This window comes from Calonectris borealis, chromosome 3, assembly GCF_964195595.1.
Source record: "Calonectris borealis chromosome 3, bCalBor7.hap1.2, whole genome shotgun sequence".
NCBI lineage: Eukaryota > Metazoa > Chordata > Aves > Procellariiformes > Procellariidae > Calonectris > Calonectris borealis.
The window spans coordinates 51,448,614-51,469,544 of NC_134314.1; the positions used below are offsets into that span (position 1 = coordinate 51,448,614).

At 37.2% G+C, this 20,931-nt stretch overlaps 1 protein-coding gene across 3 annotated transcripts in view; it reads right to left on the reverse strand.

Annotated features, from left to right (window-relative positions):
• The window catches only part of SEC63 (SEC63 protein translocation regulator), a 62,961-nt gene that overhangs the window by 26,568 nt on the left and 15,462 nt on the right, over positions 1–20,931 (reverse strand). The window contains exons 2-9 of one of the 3 annotated variants that reach the window (XM_075145620.1): positions 17,717–17,816; positions 16,728–16,842; positions 12,968–13,080; positions 10,280–10,341; positions 6,578–6,636; positions 5,799–5,849; positions 3,112–3,220; positions 470–564 (exon numbers count right to left, since the gene is read on the reverse strand). In XM_075145620.1, coding sequence (XP_075001721.1) covers positions 470–564; positions 3,112–3,220; positions 5,799–5,849; positions 6,578–6,636; positions 10,280–10,341; positions 12,968–13,080; positions 16,728–16,842; positions 17,717–17,816 — 704 coding nt within the window. Of the gene's footprint in view, positions 1–469; positions 565–3,111; positions 3,221–5,798; positions 5,850–6,577; positions 6,637–10,279; positions 10,342–12,967; positions 13,081–16,727; positions 16,843–17,716; positions 17,817–20,931 lie in introns of those variants that run through there. The other 2 variants (XM_075145622.1, XM_075145621.1) reach the window with 2 other exon arrangements.

A 20,931-nucleotide genomic window follows, 5' to 3' on the forward strand; every position in this document is an offset into this window, starting at 1 on the left:
GGAACTGACAGTCATGGAGGAAATCTTTATAATATTTAAAGATACTATTAATTCAGACATCAGATAATAATTTTATTTCAGTATTAACATATCCAACCAGATCTGTGTTAATGATTTAAAAGAACTTTATCAAATGGCAATCACCTCCTTATATCAATACTCAAAATTTATAAGGATGACACTAATTCCCTATTTAGTTCACCCCTCCCCCAAAACGCAACCCAGCAGTCTATACACTAAACTGATTCCATTTAAGCTAAGCATTATCAGCAATTAATGTTATCTTTTCTTTTAAAAAAAATAAATTAAGTGTAGCTTCTAATTTCTGTTTCTGGAGAGAGACAGTTGCATCTCAACAAAATTAATGCCTTGAGAACTTGAATTCTGTCATCTGGTCACCAAGAAGCGCCATCTCCCTCTTCCCTTGAAGGGTTCAGTTATTTATAAAACATCTTTTGATGTAACTAACCTGTGGTATCTGAATGTTGTCTGCTGGTCTGCTCGTAGCATCTTTATTGTACTGAGGATCAAATTCAGATGCCCCTGCTAAAACCATGATAAGTCCTGCAAAGACAATTGGAGGCAGACAGAGAAAATGTCAGCAACATCCTTTGCCACTGAGTGATTGCTTCAGAACCGTCAGCCATAAAACTTATTCCCACTCTTTCCCCAACAACCATGAATATCCATGTTCTCTATTTAGTGGATCAGTTACTACTGCCACAGGGCAAAGGAGGCAATGTCTGGCACAAGACAAAAGAGATCACTCAAGGCTCCATTTTGCATGGCATCAAGTCCAGCATTTGATTCTAAATGACTTCAAAAAAACAGAGTTAGGCTTCTTTAGGACTGGCAGGCGTCACTGCACAGCAGTTTGACTACTTCTGCACGCTCACAGAACCATTCCTCTCAGCAATTCACGTGCCTGCGGCTGCACCACAACATGTGTACTGGAGGGGGAGGTGGGAAGGATAAAATTTCAACTCAATTTTTTGTTCAGTCAGCATCAAAAATTCACCAAAAATTTTTCTTCTAATTATTAGAAAAGCAGTTCAATAAATACCCCTGCAAACAAACCCCATGAAGATGATGGACTGCTCTTCTCCTAATGCGATTAGGAAAATCCATCCTACCTCAAAATATTCTGTTGTGTAATTAAGATGAAAGACTTACACAATGGGGTATTTTAGCCCCATTAAGAGCTTTCTGCTCATGAACATATCAGATGCCTCAGCCACAGACAATGAGAGAAAGCTCACCCCATCATTTGCTCCAGTTAAAATAACTTCTTCAGCAATAGTTACACAAGCTTCATTCTTAAATTTTGAGCAAGTTCTTTTCTGAGCAAGTCAAAGCTATTTTTGCCTGCTTGCAGTGCTCAGTGAATTCCACCTACTAACAACTAGTCAAGTTCCCTGAGCATCAATTTTCATTTCCGTTCTCGATTATCTATTTACTTCCTGAGCAGAGCAAAACGAAGGGTTTCAGACAACTATAAATACTTTCCTATTATTTAAGATCCACAACTGTGGATCTTCAAAAAAGGAAGTTCTTAAAACTCATTTGTATTGATAAAAAAAAAAAATCTAACACACGGCAAGCCATGCAGATTTGTCTCATCGTTTCCCTAGCCGGGTTTGATTACATCTGCCCAGGCTCACGCCTTGAGTTTTGGCACTGGTACCTTACACCACTGCGGAATTCACAACCAAGCAAAAGCCTTACCTGATCACCGTGTGATCTGCCTAAGCCACCTCAGCGGTGCCTCATTTTTCATTCAGACCGCACAACAGACCTCAGTGGAAGTAACTGACCTGCCTCTGACCCCAGGACTCCCTGGAAGCATTAAGTCCTTAAATAAGGCCACTTAAACTTACGGTTAACTTTTTAACCAATCTGTAGGAGAGACAAGGCAAGCCTCAAAGCTATGGTTCTGAGCAAGGTTCAACATGAAATAATCTACTGCTACCAATAAGTTTGGAGAAAGAAGAGAACAGGTTTGCAGTGATCTCCCTAAACTTCTAAAGGTGTCTCGTTCCTCCTTTCACACCTAGCTGTTTGGAGACAGGAAAAAGCGTGGAGTATGACAAGGTGGAGAGCATAAATTGGTCTAAATTAACCCCGCACACAAATCCATTTGTGCTGTGACTAGAAAGCTAACGTATTTCCTCTCTCTTAGAGCTCTCGGATTATCTGTGAAGCGTTTCTGTTCAGCAGGAAAGGGATGTATCAAGAGTGGATGCTTCCAGCAATCTTCCAGCAAATCTAAAGCTAAACAACAGTGCAATTCAAAGGAGTACAAGAATATATTTATGACCCCTTTTTGAGGGGTGGTTTTTTTTGGTTGTTTTATTCTGCTTTTCAATTGCTCTGAGCATGCAACCTAGTAAAATCCAATATAGAACTTCTTAGTACCATGCTAATTCTTCAGGCCCATGCCAGCCTCCAAACTGAAAGATCCAATTCTGCACCTGATGATATTGTAGACCAAGATAAAGTCCAACAAAATGCATCTACAGATTTCCCCAGAATTTTTTTTATTTCTCTAAAAGTGAGTCGACAAGAAAAATAAGTATATCAAAAACCATAAACAAGTAACAAAGTAACACGAAATTGACAGAGAGCAAAATTTTTTAAACAGAAATTTTTCTGTAACATAACAAATAAGAATAGAGTACCAGTAATGCTATTTCATTCTTTGGTGATATTAAAAAAAAAAAACTATGACAGCCCCTCCCTAGAAAATTCTCCCAGCCCATTTTCTTACACTAGCAGAAGAAAACACACAGATACACGCTGCATTCCTAGTGCATACACAGTAACTCAGGGCTACAGGTAGGACAGCATCTGTTTTTCCCAACACACAATATGCTTTTTCTTTTTTCTATAGACAGATGTAGATATAGATCTATATGACTCCCTCCCCCAAAAAGTTAAGTCTTCTTACAGAGTACTCTTCACCTGCAGCAAAATGAAGTTTTAAAAAAAATTCGCAAAGAACCAGAAACATTATTTTAACCTAATAAAGGCTTATAAGGTAGAAGTAATTTAACATCAGCAGATCAACATTTCAGAGGAACACATCAAGATTTCAAGATGCCTTTTACTTACGTTTCATGTCCATGTTCCGTGTTTTATAGACAAAATACGTATATATTTGAGTTGTCCGAATGAGAATCTGATCTCCACTATATCGTATTGATCGGTACCACCAGGAACCCTGAGATATTTAAAAAGAACAAAATTATGTCAGCTACGATGAAGCATCGAAACAGCTATGCTGGATCACCTCCTATCTGTTCACAACCTGTTAACTCAGCCCAACTGGTTTTACTTACGTTAAAGTCAACTGCATTTCAGAAAGGAGAAGGAAACAAAAAAATCTTTTCCAACACAAATTTTAAATGCACATCAATATATTCATCTGAGAAAATCTAATGCTAAAAACTTTTAGATTATCTCTAGCCTATAGAATTCCCCCCAACACATGCACACACACATACACACTGCTTTGTTTATTTTTGGTGTTGTTTTGTTGAATCCACTAAACAGTAAATCCACTCGATTTACCACTTTCTATATACATGGTAACTCCTTACTGTACAACACAGCATTCAAGTCAAACTCAGTTTAGGCAGACCAAGGTCAAACGAAAAGCAAAATAAGAGATTTCTTTCATTGCAAAAAAATAATTTAAGTTACCTAATCAGAAAGTGCTTTTCAGAACAGGAATTTGGATGTGGCCCAGTACCCTTGCTGCAAATTTTCAGAATTAAGCCACACACCTTCAGGTTGACAGAAGAAGTTTTCCAAACCTTCAGAAACTCCAATAATTCCCCCATTAGCATTACACCAGTGACTTCAAATTATGGAACTCACTGTACAGTGATTATACTCTGTAATATATTTTAAGAAGAGTGGTGTGCTGGGTTATAGACTGCAGTCTGTTCATTAAACTCTTCCTTGTAAGCAAAGCTCACGAGCATGAGAAAAAAACATCCAAGATACATCTCAATCTACTGTAAAGTTTATCACAAGTGAAAAGTAAAAAGCAGTGAAGTAGTAAGTGATGGCTTACTACTATTAATTTAATAGGCAATAGTGTAAATTCCCCTACCACAGCAAGAAGGCTGCAATTTACTTCATTATTAGGGAAATGCTCTAGGACTGGCTCCCCACAAACATTTTTTATTTTTATTTTTAATAAATAAGGTTTGATTCTTCCATGAATAGATGAATCCTGACACAAAACAGTACACAACTTTTTTTAACGTTTTTCTGAAGAAAAATTTAGATAATAATCCCACAGCTATCAAATTTTTGTCTAAGTATAGGTACTGGAAGAAAAATATAACTATAGCCACTCCAAATATACATGAAAGAGGCTGTCCTAACTGCTTTTGCAGATACAGCTCGTCTCTCTCGCCTCACATACAGAACATTATTTAGGTCAGTGGAGGTCTAGGAAGAACTACATATCAGTATTTTCCTTTTTTGTTGATCTGGATTCAAAGGGTGGAACTGGCCTTGCTTTATTTTAGATGCCTATCTCAGATATAGGATGACTGCATTGTAGTTAACTTTGGCTTCTTTATTGATTCATAAAAGAGAAACAGGCCCATTAAAGGCATGAATCATCTTGTACGTCTACTTTAGAATGAAATGATAAAATAACTTGCTCCATAAAAATGACTATTCCTCTTCACTGACTATAAAAGAAATTTACAGTGACAAGTCCGAATGCAGAAGTCTGCTTCTGGTATAGGGGCAAGAAGAGGCAGGTTATTTTCTTCACTGCTCAGGACATTTCTTCGTAACAACAGAAAGGATGTTTACTTTCACTTGAGCTATGATAAAGCTGGTATAAATCACTAAAAGTACATGTACACAAAAAAGCATCAACAGACACCAACTGAAACCTAAAAAGAAAGATGGGAAAAATAGGTAGACATTGTACCCTGGAATACTTCTTATTCAACAACTTGTTGAAATCGCCACATCTAATTTTCTGCACTGAATCTTCAATTATGCAGAAAGACTCTCAAAGAGAAGGGTTAATGCCTGGCTGAGCCTCTGCACGCAGAGATGCAAACAACTGCCAAGACCCCAGGACACTTTCTCAAATGAAAATCTTCCCAAGAGCTTGAAGGTTTCTATGTGTCAATTTTCTGAGTCTTTCTTCATGCCATACCGCAAATGCGCCACCACTGGATAAGGGACATTGCTCAAAAGCAATACTGTAGGGCAAACCTGAGCCCTGAAATACCACTCACCTAGCAATTGATTACTCACACAAAGAAATCTCAAGGGCAGACATCTCACGGTGTACGGAAGATCAATAAAAATTGAAGTTATGAAAACAAAGGCAGCCAGGAGAAACCAAAGCAACAACCTGTTCCACAGGCAGTAATCGTTCTAGTACCACCAGCTACGGACATCCCAGTCTTGGCTCTACAGTAACACCACTGAACATACTCTTGAGTTCATCACATCATATTAATTTTCATGTGATGAATAACAGAAGGTACAAGACAAATTATATAACTCGGTCTCTAACTCTTGTTATCTATCTAATATTTTCCCTACAGCCCTCTCTCCATCATGGCACTGCATTTTTTTGGAAACTCTACAGCAGCTACGCTTTTTTCCATAATAAAAGAAAACACCCACATGAAAAAAAAAGCTCACTCACACTCTCCCTCCATGAAAGGCAAAAATGAGCAACTCTACTTATATCTAAGACAGCTTTGTTTAGAGCTTGGTTACAGAGGGTAGAATATTACTCAGATAACACTTACCACAACAACTGGAAGAATAACCATAAATGCTAATCCGTATACAAGCAAAACCTAGAGAAAAATTATGAAACATAGTGCATTAGACACTTCAATTACTTAATACCACTCTTGTTTAATCTTTGTTCTAAAATACAGTCAAGTAGTATTACCACAAGCCTACTACAAATAATGCAAGCTTATTGCATAATACCTACCATTATTTCTGAAAAATAACTTAAAAGTAGGGTTTAAATAAAGAGTATCAGTTTAGTGTAACTAATCTTTTAAATCATCCACGCATTGTCTCAGGTGGGTTTCTTTAATAATTAAAGAGTTGGCAGCTAAACTGCGATGCAGTAGAGAGAGATTATTACCACATTAAAAGACATGAAGCGAGTAAGCCAAATACCTTGCAGCAACAAATGCATCAGAAAGAACATTTAGACACTGTATGATTACAGCATCACTAGCAAACCAAAAATGGAACTACAGAAACCCAGCAAACAGTTCTACACGTTTCCTTGCAACAAACACACACTTTGTAGCAGGGGTGACCACAGTACAACTTCATAATCATTGCAATGAAATCCTTCCAAGCATATTAATACTTTACTCTCAAAGATTAGGTTTAAGCTGCTCTAACACTTTTCACTCCTGAAATTTGCTTCAAAGATGCACTTTTGGACCAAAATATTATTAACTACATGTTTTGACTAAAATGCGCAGTATTAAGCACAAACATTTTAAGGTAAACACTTGAAAGTTCATCTTAAAATCTTGAGCTAAGTAAGCTGACTCACCAAAATTGAATTTTTCTGATCCACAATCCAAGCTGGCAAAGCTATACCGAAGCTTGTAGCTGTAGGATGAAAGAAAAGAAATTCACTATAAATTATTAAGGAATTGGTTTAGAGTCACATTAAGTCTAATAAACAAAAAAAAAACCCCAATAAAACCACCAACCCACAAAAAAAGCCTCATGTTTATCACTTCGATAAGCAAAATTCTAACAAATTTAGCAAAATCAAAAAACAAATTAGAAATACGCTCAAGTGTGCAATAAAATAGTAAGACTTAAGTGCAATATCTGAAATATCACAGATTTTAGCTTAACATATTGCAGTGAAATAGATATGCAAGATTTATTAATATATAAAAAGATACAGAAAGATTTCACAGATAGAAAGATTTATGAGCTTTGCCTTGCAGGATTTTCAGCAGTTTAAATACATATAGTTCAGTAAATACATGAACCACAAGAAAACACAAGAAAACTGTTTGAGCAAATGAATTCTATGGAAAAAGTTTTATTAGTTTGTAACTTTAGGAAAGTATTCTAAGCTGTAAATTGTAAGAACAGAACCCTCTGCCAGTTCAAATTTCTCTGTGATTGGTTAGAAAGAGAAAGGAACATTTTTCAATTCAAGAGGAGTTAGATTGCAGAAAATAGAAGACGTGATTCTCTAACAGTAACATCTACAGTACACAGATCTGAATACAGAACAGTATAAAATAGCTTGCCTTCAGACACTTCAGCGGTAATAAATTGAACTTCGCAAACACTACCTATCCCAACACTAGACGTTCTAGGAAACCAAGAAAAGAGAAGAAGAAAAAAAAAAAAAGACTTTACAAATTTCTAGGGCCTGCTTAAAAAAAAACAAAACCAAAACAACATGTTTTCCTCAGTACTAGCAGGTATCAATAAGGAGTATTGCCTTACATAAGGACATACTAGGATCCCCTATGTACTTAGATACTATTCTGATACTGTCTCCAACAGATTGTGGCAGCCATCAATTCAGACAACTAGTTGTTATGCACAAGCCTAATGTGACTTCTATGTAGTTAAGTTGGAAACTACTAGTTGTTGAGACTCAAACAACTGACCAGCTTGACCACATCTCAAGCTTAGAGTTCAACAGAGTAACACCCAGTGAATTTACCACATTAAGTTATAGGAAATGCCCTGCTCTGGAGAAGTCTCTGGAGACACTTCCCCACCTCTTAATGGTTATGGATTTTTAGAAGAATCTACTAAAAATGTAATGTGTCTTTTACCGGTGGTATCAATTTCAGTTCCCCACAATATTTTTGACCTTTAGGATAGTAGCTTCAAACTGTTCCAGCAACAGAAGTAGTTCAGTACAAAGCTCTTCCTTTTCTGGTCTGAGAGTCTCCTTGCCCCCATCCACGCTCGCTGAGCTGAAGCACTAACAAATATCAAGGGGAAATAGCCTACTAAAACTGCCTTACATTATTACAAGCATATCTTTTTACTCTCCAGGTCCCCTCACCTGCTTTTAAACACTCTCCAAATGATTTTGCACATTCAGTATTTTACTTCTAGTAAAGGAGCAAGTCATGCCAAAGACAAGATGATCTTGTTTGCCTGCCTCTATCCTCCGTGCTGCTTCAGTTGGATAGAAGAGAATACGGCTTGCTGTTCCTTTGCGCTGGGCACACAGGGTGGGATATACCTCATCTAACTTGGTTAGACATGTCTAACACCAGCTGTGCTTCATCTCATCCCAGAATATACCTCTATAAGGGACTGTCTCCATTCTTTGACTACACAGAACTAAAAAACCAGAGTACATAGCTTGGATACAGATTTTTTTTTTAAACTACAGGTGTATAAATGAAGAGAAGATGAATTTCACTAAATTAGAAAGCTCCTCACACTTCAGTGTAGAACAAGGGTACAGAACAGAGGATGGGAGAGGGAAAATTTCAGGCTTCTTCCCACCCTTCACATGAAGCAACGATGAAAGACCTAGAAGCAAAGCAGAGAACTCCAATCCCACTGTAGTCTGAGTTACAATTTCAGAAGAGCAGGAGGCTTCACACTCACAGTACGAACTGCTGCACTACTAAAGAATCATTTCATTTCGCCCTTTGGGAATCCAGAGTCCTTTAAGCTTGTGAAAGTGATCTCTGAGCCAACCGCACAGGGATCTTCATGCCTTTAAATTCTCAGCTTTTGGCTGAGTTTTCTTTTGAAGTCACAGCTTCAGGTCCATTCAAGGACACTGACATACTGCCTAACTTGAAATCCTATGCCTTGGCAACACTAAATTAGCAGCTTGTGGATGCAAAAAAGTTTAGCATCAGGAAAGGTCCTAGGAAAGCTATTTGTGCATATACCAGACTAAAATTTACAGTACCATTTTGCTGATATTGTGACAGCATTTCTGAAGCAAGATATTATTTGTATTTTGCAGCAAGAGGGACAGACTCCTCCTACTTGGCTGTCTAGGAAACCTAGAGAAGCTAGGAGCTGAAAGAAATTTGCTATGCTATGAAACAAAGTGGTTAAAGAAACTGAACCACCACCTTAGGCCATCAGAAATGCCTCTGTCAGACTATGGTTTAGTTGGCACAGTTGTTTTTTTGAAGGGAGAGGGAAGACTGTTTCTTTGAAACACTGGTTCAGGGTCTGGGGGGTGTTTTCCCTTTTAAAACTAATTTCCCATGTTGGATGGATATAATTCAGAAGAATTTCCAGCACAGAGTTCCCTCATGTCATCCAGTAACAATTAAGTTACAAATTCCATTTACTACTTCCAAGCTGGCCTTAACTCCTTCCATGTAGATACATAGTATAACTTAGTCTTGCAAACTGCAGGGCATCACAAGCAGAGATCTATGGAGGCCTGTCCTAACAGATGGCAGATTTCCTTCTTGCTTGTAATGAGTATCAGAAGCAGCTAGAAATATACGGTATTCTTCCTCACAACTAGTCCACTTAAACAACAGTAACAAAGATGTTTTACAAGCGACTCACGCAACTGCAAATAGGAGGTGTGGGCTGGGGAATCTATTCACTTTCAACCTTAAATTGTTTTAGTTCGGGTCATCTACTGTAAAACTTTTATACACCATCATCAGGATAATTTCCATGTAGCTATCTGCCCAGGAACAATCTACCAGCACAGGGATAATCACCAGGACTCCTCAAGATGAAGGTGGCATAGAGCTACCCTCAAACAGTACTGCTTCCAGCAAATGGAAGGCAGATGTGTATACAGTGCACACAGTATTTAAATAAATACATACATATCCTCACGTACATCCCTTCAAAGTGTGTTTATTGCATTACAGCTAGTTAATTTTTCAATATACATTTATAGTATCTGATCATAAATACTAAGAATGTTTAAAATTGACAAATTTCTGATGAGTATTATTCTATTTTTCACTTACACCTCCTTTTAATATTGGCAAGTTTCTCTAGATACTTACTGAAGCTGACTAATTAAAAAAATACCCTTCTCTTTTTTCCCCCAAATAAGAAGTTTGAGAAATGTGAAAGCAAACTCCTTCCTGCCCTTCCCTCCCATGACCATCCCAGAGCCAGTTTCACAAGCAAAGAACTGATCGGATGCATTGCTTCAAATCACAGGAAAAAGTTATTCTATATACAGTAAGATCTGAGTGCTTCTCAAATGATCAGCTCAACGCACAGAAATTACAGGACTTCTGTCATTCATAATTGTTACCTTGTGGTCCATCTGGATTACCAAATTCTTCCCAATTTTTTCGTGATTCTTCATCAGTTAAGCTAGTTTCAAAAAGAGATATTAAGTTAATACAGAAGTAAAGAAATTTCTCTAAATCATTAACATACAGAAACTTTCAAATGTGGCAGTTATACTATCCTTCAGAGATGGTTTGGCAAACTAAACAGCTTCTACTATTGTTTGTATGACATCTGATATGAAACAATACTGCTGTATTCCTTCATGATACACAGGCAAATTCTTTTAGCACCCTGACAGCAAAAGGAATCAGACACAAAAGGTGCACCCTCGTACAGGAGATGGAACAATCACATCTCCCTTTCATAAGAGTGACTGCATACCCATCAGCAAAGAGCACGTTTCAATGTCAGGTTACAGTACACCAAATTTTGAAAGAAAACAAAGGTTGAAAACATTATCTTTTTTGTAAAGGAAGGTGAATGTGCAAGATGAGTTGATGCAGCAGAAGTTGTGCATGTGGGCTTTAAATTCTCTTATTCTAGACTTTCAGCCTTTGATGGCACCTGTGTGTTTGGTTGTTTTTTTTCCTGGAACTCCCTAGTTTCATATTTAAGAGGAAAGAAATAAATTGAGACATCACCTCCTAAATCTTACAGTTTCTATGCCTGTTCTGTAATGACAGTTTCTTGGCAATAATATACCACCTCAAACAGAATCCCTGTTACTAGAAGGAAGAACACTGCTTTAAGAAACAGACCACGCATTCACTATACGGAAGATTTTGTCTCGCAGACGAAAGCCAGTGAATGAGTCAAACACCTCCTCATCATTTCTAAGTTTCACATTTGTTAACAGACTCATTGAATGGGTAGCTTTTATATTCTTTCAAGACAGCGTGGGTAAGGAACTTCTCCACCATTTACTTCAAGATATGTTCTGCCACAGCCCTTGCACTAGCATTTGACGTATCAAACTGTATCACCAAGTATTTGAGTGCTAGCTTGCAAAGCAAAGAAGTGAGATGTTTCAGGAGTTCAGAAAGCAATGCCAGAATATCCTATTGAAGAGACTTCCATAGTGATGCAGATATGTTTAAGCAGAAAGTATGATTTCAAAACTGCTCAAGTGAGCATGGTGTTGGTTCTCCTCCTCACCTCACCCCAAACAGGACTCAAACAGTCAGTAAGGTCAACCACACAGACAACTGACTTAAAAGCAGAAATCAGCAACTTGCTAGGTTCTCTGATGATGTGACTGACTCAATAAACCCCTACAATGGAAGAAGGCTCAGAGGGGATGGGCAAGGGCAATGTGCCATGAAGCTCAGACTGACCACAGTGACTCACCACAGCTGTTGCAAAGAAGCTGACTCTGGCTCAACGCAAAGGGGACCAGAGGGTGGTCTTTGTTTTAGATAAACACCTACCAACACCTGAGCAGATCAAGGGTAGTGTAAATGTTTCTCCTTCATTAAAAAAAGTATGAAGGTCTCCTCAAGTTTGCAAGAGCAGCATGGGGGGAATGCATACCTGGCTAAGCCCAACATAGAGTATAAAAACTAGACAACTAGCAAAAGAATTTTGAAGAAAACAACAGGCTCGAGCTGGCTTCAATCCACACATGCCTTCCCACCGCTGTGAGAGTGAGCTTATTAGAGAGACCAGTAATGGGAATCATGTTGGTATTGTGATTGAACTGTGTATTGAAATTGCTATATTTTGCTAAGTCTAACTTACAAAATATACTGAAAACACAATACAAATGTATCACTCCGCTAAATCAGAAATCCTGTGTAACATCAACTGTCTTCAGTTAAGCAAATTTGATATTAAACATTACATGCTCCACACGTGGAATATCTAAGGGAACCTGGGTCAGAGAGTATTGGACTCAGAGATGATCATTTGGAGTAGAAAAGAATATAAAGCTGGATTAACATTTCATGTAGGAACAGCATTACAAAACCCGAACTCACATCTTGATTATGGAAAAATTCAATAAAAAGGGATTTCCTTTATACCTAATTCTAATATTACACATCACCTCTCAGATCCAAAAAAAAAAAAAAAAAAGCTATAAGCAGAGCTAAGGCCAAAAAACACTCTGGAGGAAAACAGGATTCAAGGATTCAGCTTTTAAGAACTACATAGGTAATACGAAACAGTCACTGAGTGAAAAATCAGGACTGCAAGGCATGTGCAAATGAAAAGGGACATGGGGGAGCTGAGAGAAAACTGAGTCAGAACCAGAATGAAACATCTTTGTCACTAGATGGGAACAGAGTTAAAATACTGTCTCTTACTCTTTGGCTTTATCACCAGGTGAAATGAACTGTATATTTATTTTCTAAGCAACGCTTCAGAATTGCTGCGACAGGGTTGGTTGGTTGAAAACCACAAGACCCATTTTGTTCTTTGTCATCTTTAAAATTTAATATGTATCGCACTGGAAACACTTTTCCTAGCTGACATGGAAGTTTAATACAAAGACCTAACACCTTACAGTATTCTGACAGTTGCTAAACAATTAAGTTATCTTTCCTAACTTGTACAGAGGAAGTATGCACTGAACTGAGACATGTTTTGACTTTTGTTCATATCCAAAAACATTTTCCCTGGCTGCTTAGGTCATCCCTGCAATTACCCTGGAGGTCTCCCTCCCCATAATATGAAGTTCCCATTTTTTGCAGGTAAAAAAGAAACTTACGCTGCATAGGCCTTAGCAATCCTCATGAACATAACTTCATCTCCTCCTTTATCTGGATGGTATTTTAGCGATAGTGCACGGTACTGTTTCTTAATTTCCAATATACTTGCTCCCTTAAAAAGGAAAGTTTTGAGTTATTAATAAAATTCCTTAAATCAAATCCATTCTTCTACATCTATATTCTAAAGCACATTGTGTAATATTTCTCTGAACCATTCGTTGAACTAAAGAATTATATTCTAATATGATATGGTCATGAAACTACATATGCGTTTCATGGAAATGATTATTTTTCGAGTAACATTTTTATAACCATTACATTTTTAAAACAAGTTAGAAGTCATAGTCTAACAAAAAGACATTCATATTCATATGGCTGGGTATTGTTTTTTTTCTGGATTACCTTATTCATCCATCCATAGGAAAAAAAAAAGTAAGGCTGCCTTATCTGCTTGACAAATCTTATCTTTTCCTAAACATATTCATGAATACGAAGAATTCTTACTTGCAATATTCTTCTATTTAAGCAAAGAGTTCATAGATCAAGTATGATGGTTCACTCGTAGCTTGTAGGCAGAAATAAATCTGTCAGTCACCAGGAACAGTGGATTGCCCTGCCGCTTAAGAATGCCTTTGACTAGAATCATCCTACCCATAAATTATTTCAAACTTCTTGAATAAAGGGAATACATTACCTATAGCTGAGAAAGATCGATTTTTATTCAACTACAGCACGTCGTTAAATGCCACCAACACAATCCCCTGTGCATTAACTTTCAGGTTGGACTGTGAACTTCACTATTCAAGAAAACCCACAAAACTTTATAGTAAGTGCAGATGAAGTTTTTCTAGTAAGCTATCTGCTAAGTTTCACAGAACCATTACCATAGGACTCTTCAACATTTTGTGGTAGAGAGGCCTAGCATGCTGACCTTAACTTCGTAATAAACACACAGGAAGTTATTTAAAGATGATGGTACTGTTTCAATAAATTTAAACCAGAAACTAAACTATCCTGAGGCTTCAGTTGCTGTTACTTTATCTCTCTTTATACAATGTGTCTATCACACATTAATGCACACGATGAATTTACTCCATAATAAGTTAGACTTCAAGTAAAAACAGCCATTTGAAGGCTAGATGAAGAATGCCAGAGTAGCAGAAGCTGGAAGTGGAGAAAAAAAAAATCAGGTTGCTGGAGAAGGGTTTTCATGCCTCACATGAATGCTGCCCATAAAAAAAATCCTGGTTTTTTCTCTCTGCCACAGAGGTTGCATGTGATCCCTGATAAGCCGATGACAAACTTTTCCATCTATCATTAATTGCTTACTCCTCATTTTCAAAGGCTAGGCTATGAAGGTTAGGCCTGACTTACAGAAATGCTTAGCAGCCTAGGACAGTTGGTGTCAATCAACACTCTGCTTGGAACACAGAGCTTCCCTACATTAACTACTTACAAAAAAAATTAAGGCCCCAATTGTCTTACTTAAAGAATCCAAAATTATAATCAGTTTTGAGCTTCATCTTTCTGCCTTGGATCCCACCTGTAAAATGGCAGTAAGGATACTTATTCAATAAATCAGTAATACTATCTGAGTGCCTTACGTATTAGTGAATTTAAGTGATGCGCTCCAAAAGAGTTATTCTATGTTCAAAACAAAGTGCTGATATTTTACATTAAATAAGGTGCATGTACATTATCTGACTTTGTCCACTTTGTGGTTCTCCTCTGGAGGAAAAAGCCTCTTGTTATAAGCTGATATGCTAACATAAGATTAGCACACTCCCTTGGCCACAGGGTGAATGTAAAGAAACAAATGACTTATTGTGCGCCAAAACTTTCAAGTGCTTGTCCGTAACTCCTTTTTTTTTTTTTCCTTAAGTTTGGGGGTTTTTGTTTTTTTAAAAGCAACATTTCCATTATCTAACAACACTTCAACATCTGTATCACTTCAACATCAGCAGGGCTGGCAACGACTCTAAAGGTTCCACTTGAACGGTAACAGAAGAAAGCTGTTAACTTTCACGCAGTCCAAACTAGAAGTTTTTCAAGGGGATTTAACAGACATTGTCTGATAGCACAGAAATACAAAAACCAAACACACCCTGAAATCTTGGGCTCTGTTTTGAGCCCTACTTCAACTGCTCTATCTTCACACCCATCTCTTCATGTCCCTTGTAACATCTCTGGTTTTAATTCAACTTGTCCTTACAACAATATGCTCCATCCCTCTACTAGTTCTCAGAGCATTCCAGTATTGGTTTCTTCGCCTGGATAAGTTGCACGTGTCTTGTGCATGCGTACAAGTTTTCATTAACAAACATTAAGTTACAGTTCACTCCATACATACCTTTTTTCCCCTCAGGGTTGTTACTTGTAGAAATTTGCCAAAGATGACAAAAGAAAATCCTCTGATGACCTAATCCCTAGACCCATTTGCTTAACCAAAGTTAACCCAGATAGATGAACTTTTCAACTGCATGGTTCCAACAGATACCATTCAATAGCAAAAGTTTATCTTGTTCCTGTGCGTCAGTCAGAGAATGCAAGTCAGCAGTCAGTCATTTACAAAGGAACCGAGCAGAGGTTGAATTTCAGTAACTTGCCTCCACACATGACAGGCAGGTCTTGTTCTACCTGTCTAGCTAGAAACATAGCTACTTATCTGCTATAATTGCTTTCTTAGCATAGAAAAGCAGTACCAGTGATGCCTATCCTTATGCTGACAAGCCACACCGCTAATGGCAAGAGGTGTATTTGTTAATGTTCACATACATATTAAGCTCTCCCATACTAACCATGTACATCAAGTTTAACCAAAACAGGTGCATTCAAAGTTCTTCCATATTCTTGTGCTAAGCTGTATCCGCACTGTATTTCCTTAGACTGGAGAGTAAAACATACCTCAGACTTCAGAGCTGAAAAGATGACTCTACTGTTATTCAAAAGAGGAAATAACTACCATAAGCAGAGAATTTGCTCGAGGTATTGTGGTTAAGATGAAGAAAAGAGTTTGACAAGACTAAGTAAGAGCTTAAGAGATGTCCAGAAGGTCTATTTGTCTCCTCAGGATATATAACGTTTTATATCCATTTTGAATCAGACCTTCAATATAAATAAAGCACTGCATCTGTTTCCTAGATAAACACTACGCCTTTTTTTTCCAGTTTAGTAAACCAATTGGCTGGTATCACTATTTAGAATTTGTTGTTTGCATTCACAGATGCAACTGAGATTCAAGGTAACCTTTACTACATCAAAATGTGCATCACCAACACACCTTTCATTTACAAGAGAAATATTGCTGTACAACAACTGTAAATCACATGAATCCACATTCTTTTTTATACAGTTTATTCAGCAGCATCCCTAAAAATGGCTATTGAGAGGATTTTCAGAGGGCATACAAAACAGAATAACTTTTTTGTTTCCTTGTACCAAGGGAGGAAAACAACATCAGGGTAAGATTCAAAATACGTAAAAAATACCCCACCTCACTATATTAAGAAAGTAACTAGAATTTTGAAGGAGTTACATACAAAAGTTATAAATTAGTATAGGTATAGGCAAGGAATATCTAATGACTGACTTTACAATATGCAGCAGCAACTTTCAGATGCCAAAAAAAACCAAAACCACTAGATACATTCACTAAAATTAACTTATTTTGCTTAAAAAACCCAAAGTCTTAAATTTGACATCTAGATATAGAATATACAGTTATAGTAGTATAGACTAGTGAAAGATGCTACTACTTACAGGATCCAAATGTAAAACCTCATAAGGGTTGTATTCTTGATACTCTCTGTCCGTTTTGGAAACTTTGTATGCAAGAAACAAAAATAATGCCCAGCCAGCAAGGAGGACTATTTTCCTGTTTGGAAGAAAGAATTTTTTAAATGAACAAGTCCACTAGCTCTAGCGTAATTCTACAAATAACATAAGAAGCCATTTGATATCAGTCCTCAAGAAACAATATTAAAATAGCAAGAAACATTAAAGCCATTTTAAAGCAGGTATGAGTATTTCTGTTATAACACCACCTTTGACACAGATGAGACAGCTGCTCTGATTTCTAATTAATTTCTCTCCTCTCCTTTTCTTTTTTTTTTTTTTTAACAAAAGCAAGCCACTATCAACAAAGACTCTTTCCATTCTTTAACTGTCTGTCCTCAGCAGGTATACAATAGTATTTCCTATTTTTAAAGGATGATTTTAACCAGATCCCAGACAAAATCATTGTTAAAAAAAAAATAAAAAGCTGAAACAGAGGCATAACAAAGACCAAAATATTTTGAGGGTGGAAGTAATAACTGAAAGATATAAAACCATCAGCTTCAAACACACAAATTATTACTGTTGTATATTTGAATATAAATGTTTACATATTAAATATTTAAATTAAAAGACATCACTAGCACTACTAATTTCAGTGAGGAAGGATTATTTTTTGGAACAAATAAATGCATTGTTTACTTATTTATTAGTGCTGAGGTTCACTGATTTCATTTAGCAGATATTTTACAAAGGACAAATAGCATCCATCTTGATTTCAAGCCCTACTAGATAATGATGATTAACTATTAATTATTCAAATATAGCAGACTCTAAATGTCTCTTCTGTGACACAAAAACCATTATTACATAACTAATTCCAGCTGCTTTGATTACCAAAAAAATATATTTTTATAAAAATAAAAATGTAGGAATTGCTTTAATGGAGAGTCATGCAAATGAAATGTACGTACTTTACTGTAGGAATTATGTTTTGTTGTGGTTTTAACAGTCGCAAACGATACCACAAGCATCTTCCATATACATTTCTTATATTCTTTAATCGAATTTGCTCTATAAAAATAAAGAGAAAGATTGTGAGTAACCAATCTGACAAAAAGCAGAACGACAAACATGCTCACTTCATCCCGGATTAGGCACTACAAGGTCAGTTGGCGGACTAACAAAAGGTCCAGCAATATTGGAGGAAAGAATGGTTTTTATCCATTTAAGTGACACTGCACATCCATAAACATAAGAAGTTGTTCAGATTATTCTCCGCTACCTAAAAACAATCCATCCTATTTTCCAAATGCCACATAGCAACCATCACCTGTGAACCCAGCCTTTGCCTGGCTAATGAGCACTTGGAAATTTTACTTCTGCCATTTTATACTCACCTCCAACAAGTCTCCCATTTCAGTACGTCAGCTACTGTGTGCAGGAGAAACAAACAAAACCCAAAAAAACCTAATCCACATGCAAAACGGTGTTTGTATACAACCAAAGAGTGCAGCTAGAGCAACAGCTGCTTCCTCAATTCAAAATATGATGCATTTTCCTCCTCTTTGCAAATCTGCTTTTTATAAGTTGCCTTCATATAGGTTTTTCCTGTTGAAGGGGAAAAGGGAGGAAAGAGTAAGATAACAGCAGTCTGTAAGCCATGTACCTCAGTAATATGGGCCCTCGGCAAGAAAGTACATGCATTAATGACAAACTAGCCAACAAGACTTCCTCCCACGTCCTTTCAGGACAGGATGGGGCTGGAAGGAAACTGTATTTATACTATCAACATCACCATGACATGGCATGGAAGCTCTCTCTGTGAAGAGAGTTTTAGTTGTATTTCACAGTTAATCTAGACCAACTTCGTCTTGGTCAAAGAAGTCTTTTATGCTAAGAAAAGTATGGTGGAAAGCAAATACCTTGTAGAGAATTTCTGTAAGCACTGAAATTGTATGTTATAAAGTGACTTCAATCCTGTTTAAGTAACTTGTCTATCCATAGACTATGCAACACTTCTGAACTGAGGAGGTCACTGTAAGTACTTTGCCTGCAAAAGAATAAGACCACTTGACCCTTTCCAGACTAAAGGAGAGAGAATTAAGGAAAAAAATACATCCTGTCTCAATACATTTAGATATTGCTGGTAAACAAAGTGACTAAATTTGCCAATTTAAAAGAAGTTTGTGAATTATCTAAAAGCAAGAATTACATTAACAATGTCAATCACATCCTAAAAAGTCTTACATCTCAACTTTGCACTTTTAACAAGGTCATGCCCTCATCTTAACTAAAATAGCAGTTATGATACATGGAAACATTTTTCTTTGGCAAATTTCCAAAAGGTGACTGTGGAAGACAGTGACAACCTCTGTTTAGTTATCTTGAAGATACTGGGAGGTGGGATACGGTGCTCAGTGATCTACTTTAATTTCTAAGTAAGCATGCAATTCAGATGAAACGTCTAGGACTTCAATCTGCAAACCAAACTATCTGAGGCCAGAGAACAATATTGTGCACCAGATCAACTATGAGTTCACATTTAACCCGGACCAGATGTGAGCACAGGATGGTATTTCAAGCTCTGGCTGATTTGGCAGAAATAGAGGGTGGGAACACAGATGATACCTGTCCACCCACAAACTAGTAAAGCAGTCAAATATTAAAGCTTGCAGAGACAAGGTACCAGAACCAGAAAAAGTGTATCAGCTTATTCTGAACTACTTAATTTTATAAAGTATATCTTCCCCAAAACTCAATATGACATTAAACAGCTTGATGGGATTCCTTGAGAAGATTAGATTAATAGTCCCATCACCCCCAAAGAGGAAGAGATGGAGATAAGGGAGGATAATTCAATCCCTTGCATTTGATCCAACTCTTGCAGGGCTTCAAAATAAGCTTCAAAACTTGTCTCACAATTTTGTGCAACAGATAAACCACACGAGTATTTTGCAGTTCTCCTGATCTGCAGAGATTGTTCACATACTTAAAACAGGTACTAAACATAAAACTTTCTAAACAAAAAGGGTATGACTAATATTTGGTTAAGCAACTGCCCACTTAGTTTCACTTGTGTAAGGCTTTAGAAAGCACTGTGAAGGAAAAATTCAGAAGACAACGAAAACAGGGTTAAAATGCAAAGCTGACTGCCTACTGGTAGAATGCAAATTAATTTGACATCTTCCCTTTGCAATTTTTTTTTTCTTTTAAGACAAAAATTGTGGAGATCTCTATTGGTTCAGAACTGGATTCACCACAACTAGAAGCGAGCTAACTGTTACTTAAAATTAAACTACATTTTTTAATGCAAAACTAATAGACATTACCAGCACATAGAACTGGCAGTTCAAAAAAAGCTGATGGCATTAAAGCCTAGACAGATGATTAAGTTATGAAGACTAAAAAGCTTTGCTAAAAAAACAGGGAGGAAAATGTTCTGGGGGTTTTAAACCGTCACTGGACAACTATGAGCCATAGTGTGATGTTTTTATGAAAAAGTCATCGATGATACTTGAACAAATCAGGCATCACAAGCCTCACAGAAGACGTAAGCGCTTATGTTAAGCATAAATCGCTCATTTCAAATATTGTCGATAAATTCAGTTGTGCAGTGCTGAAGCAAGATGAAGCCAAGTGTTGAGTTCAACCACACGGACCCAGATCAGCTACCTGATCCAATCCGTATCACAGCCCCACAGACATTTCTGCAGCACAACCACGGGGCACTGCTGTTTGGTGACTGTCTTCACTGACTACGCTGCTTGCGGAAATACCTAAAACTAATGTGAAAATGGATTATCAGTGCACTTGAAGAAACAGAAAATGACTAAGAGAACTTTGTTTACTTAATCCTGTAAAACTAAGCCTAACAGGATATGACTCCTTTTAGTGTTTTTACCAGGATACTTTTAAGAAGCTGCTGTGCCTTGTCTTTAAAAATCTGTGCCACCCTGTGACACAATGCCCCAGTTCTCCAAACTGCCTACTCTCCAGTCCCGCAAGCACCAGATGACCCTCACCTTTCCCCCCTCTGCATCCTCCCTGCAAGAACAGCCAATACCCTTCACCTTACCATGCCAAAAAGCTTCCAAAAGGCCCTTAGGGGAAGGCACCATGAAGAATAGAAAAACAGTTATGCAAGGTAAACTAAAGAGTTGGCATAAGGTCAAATAAAAACTGACCA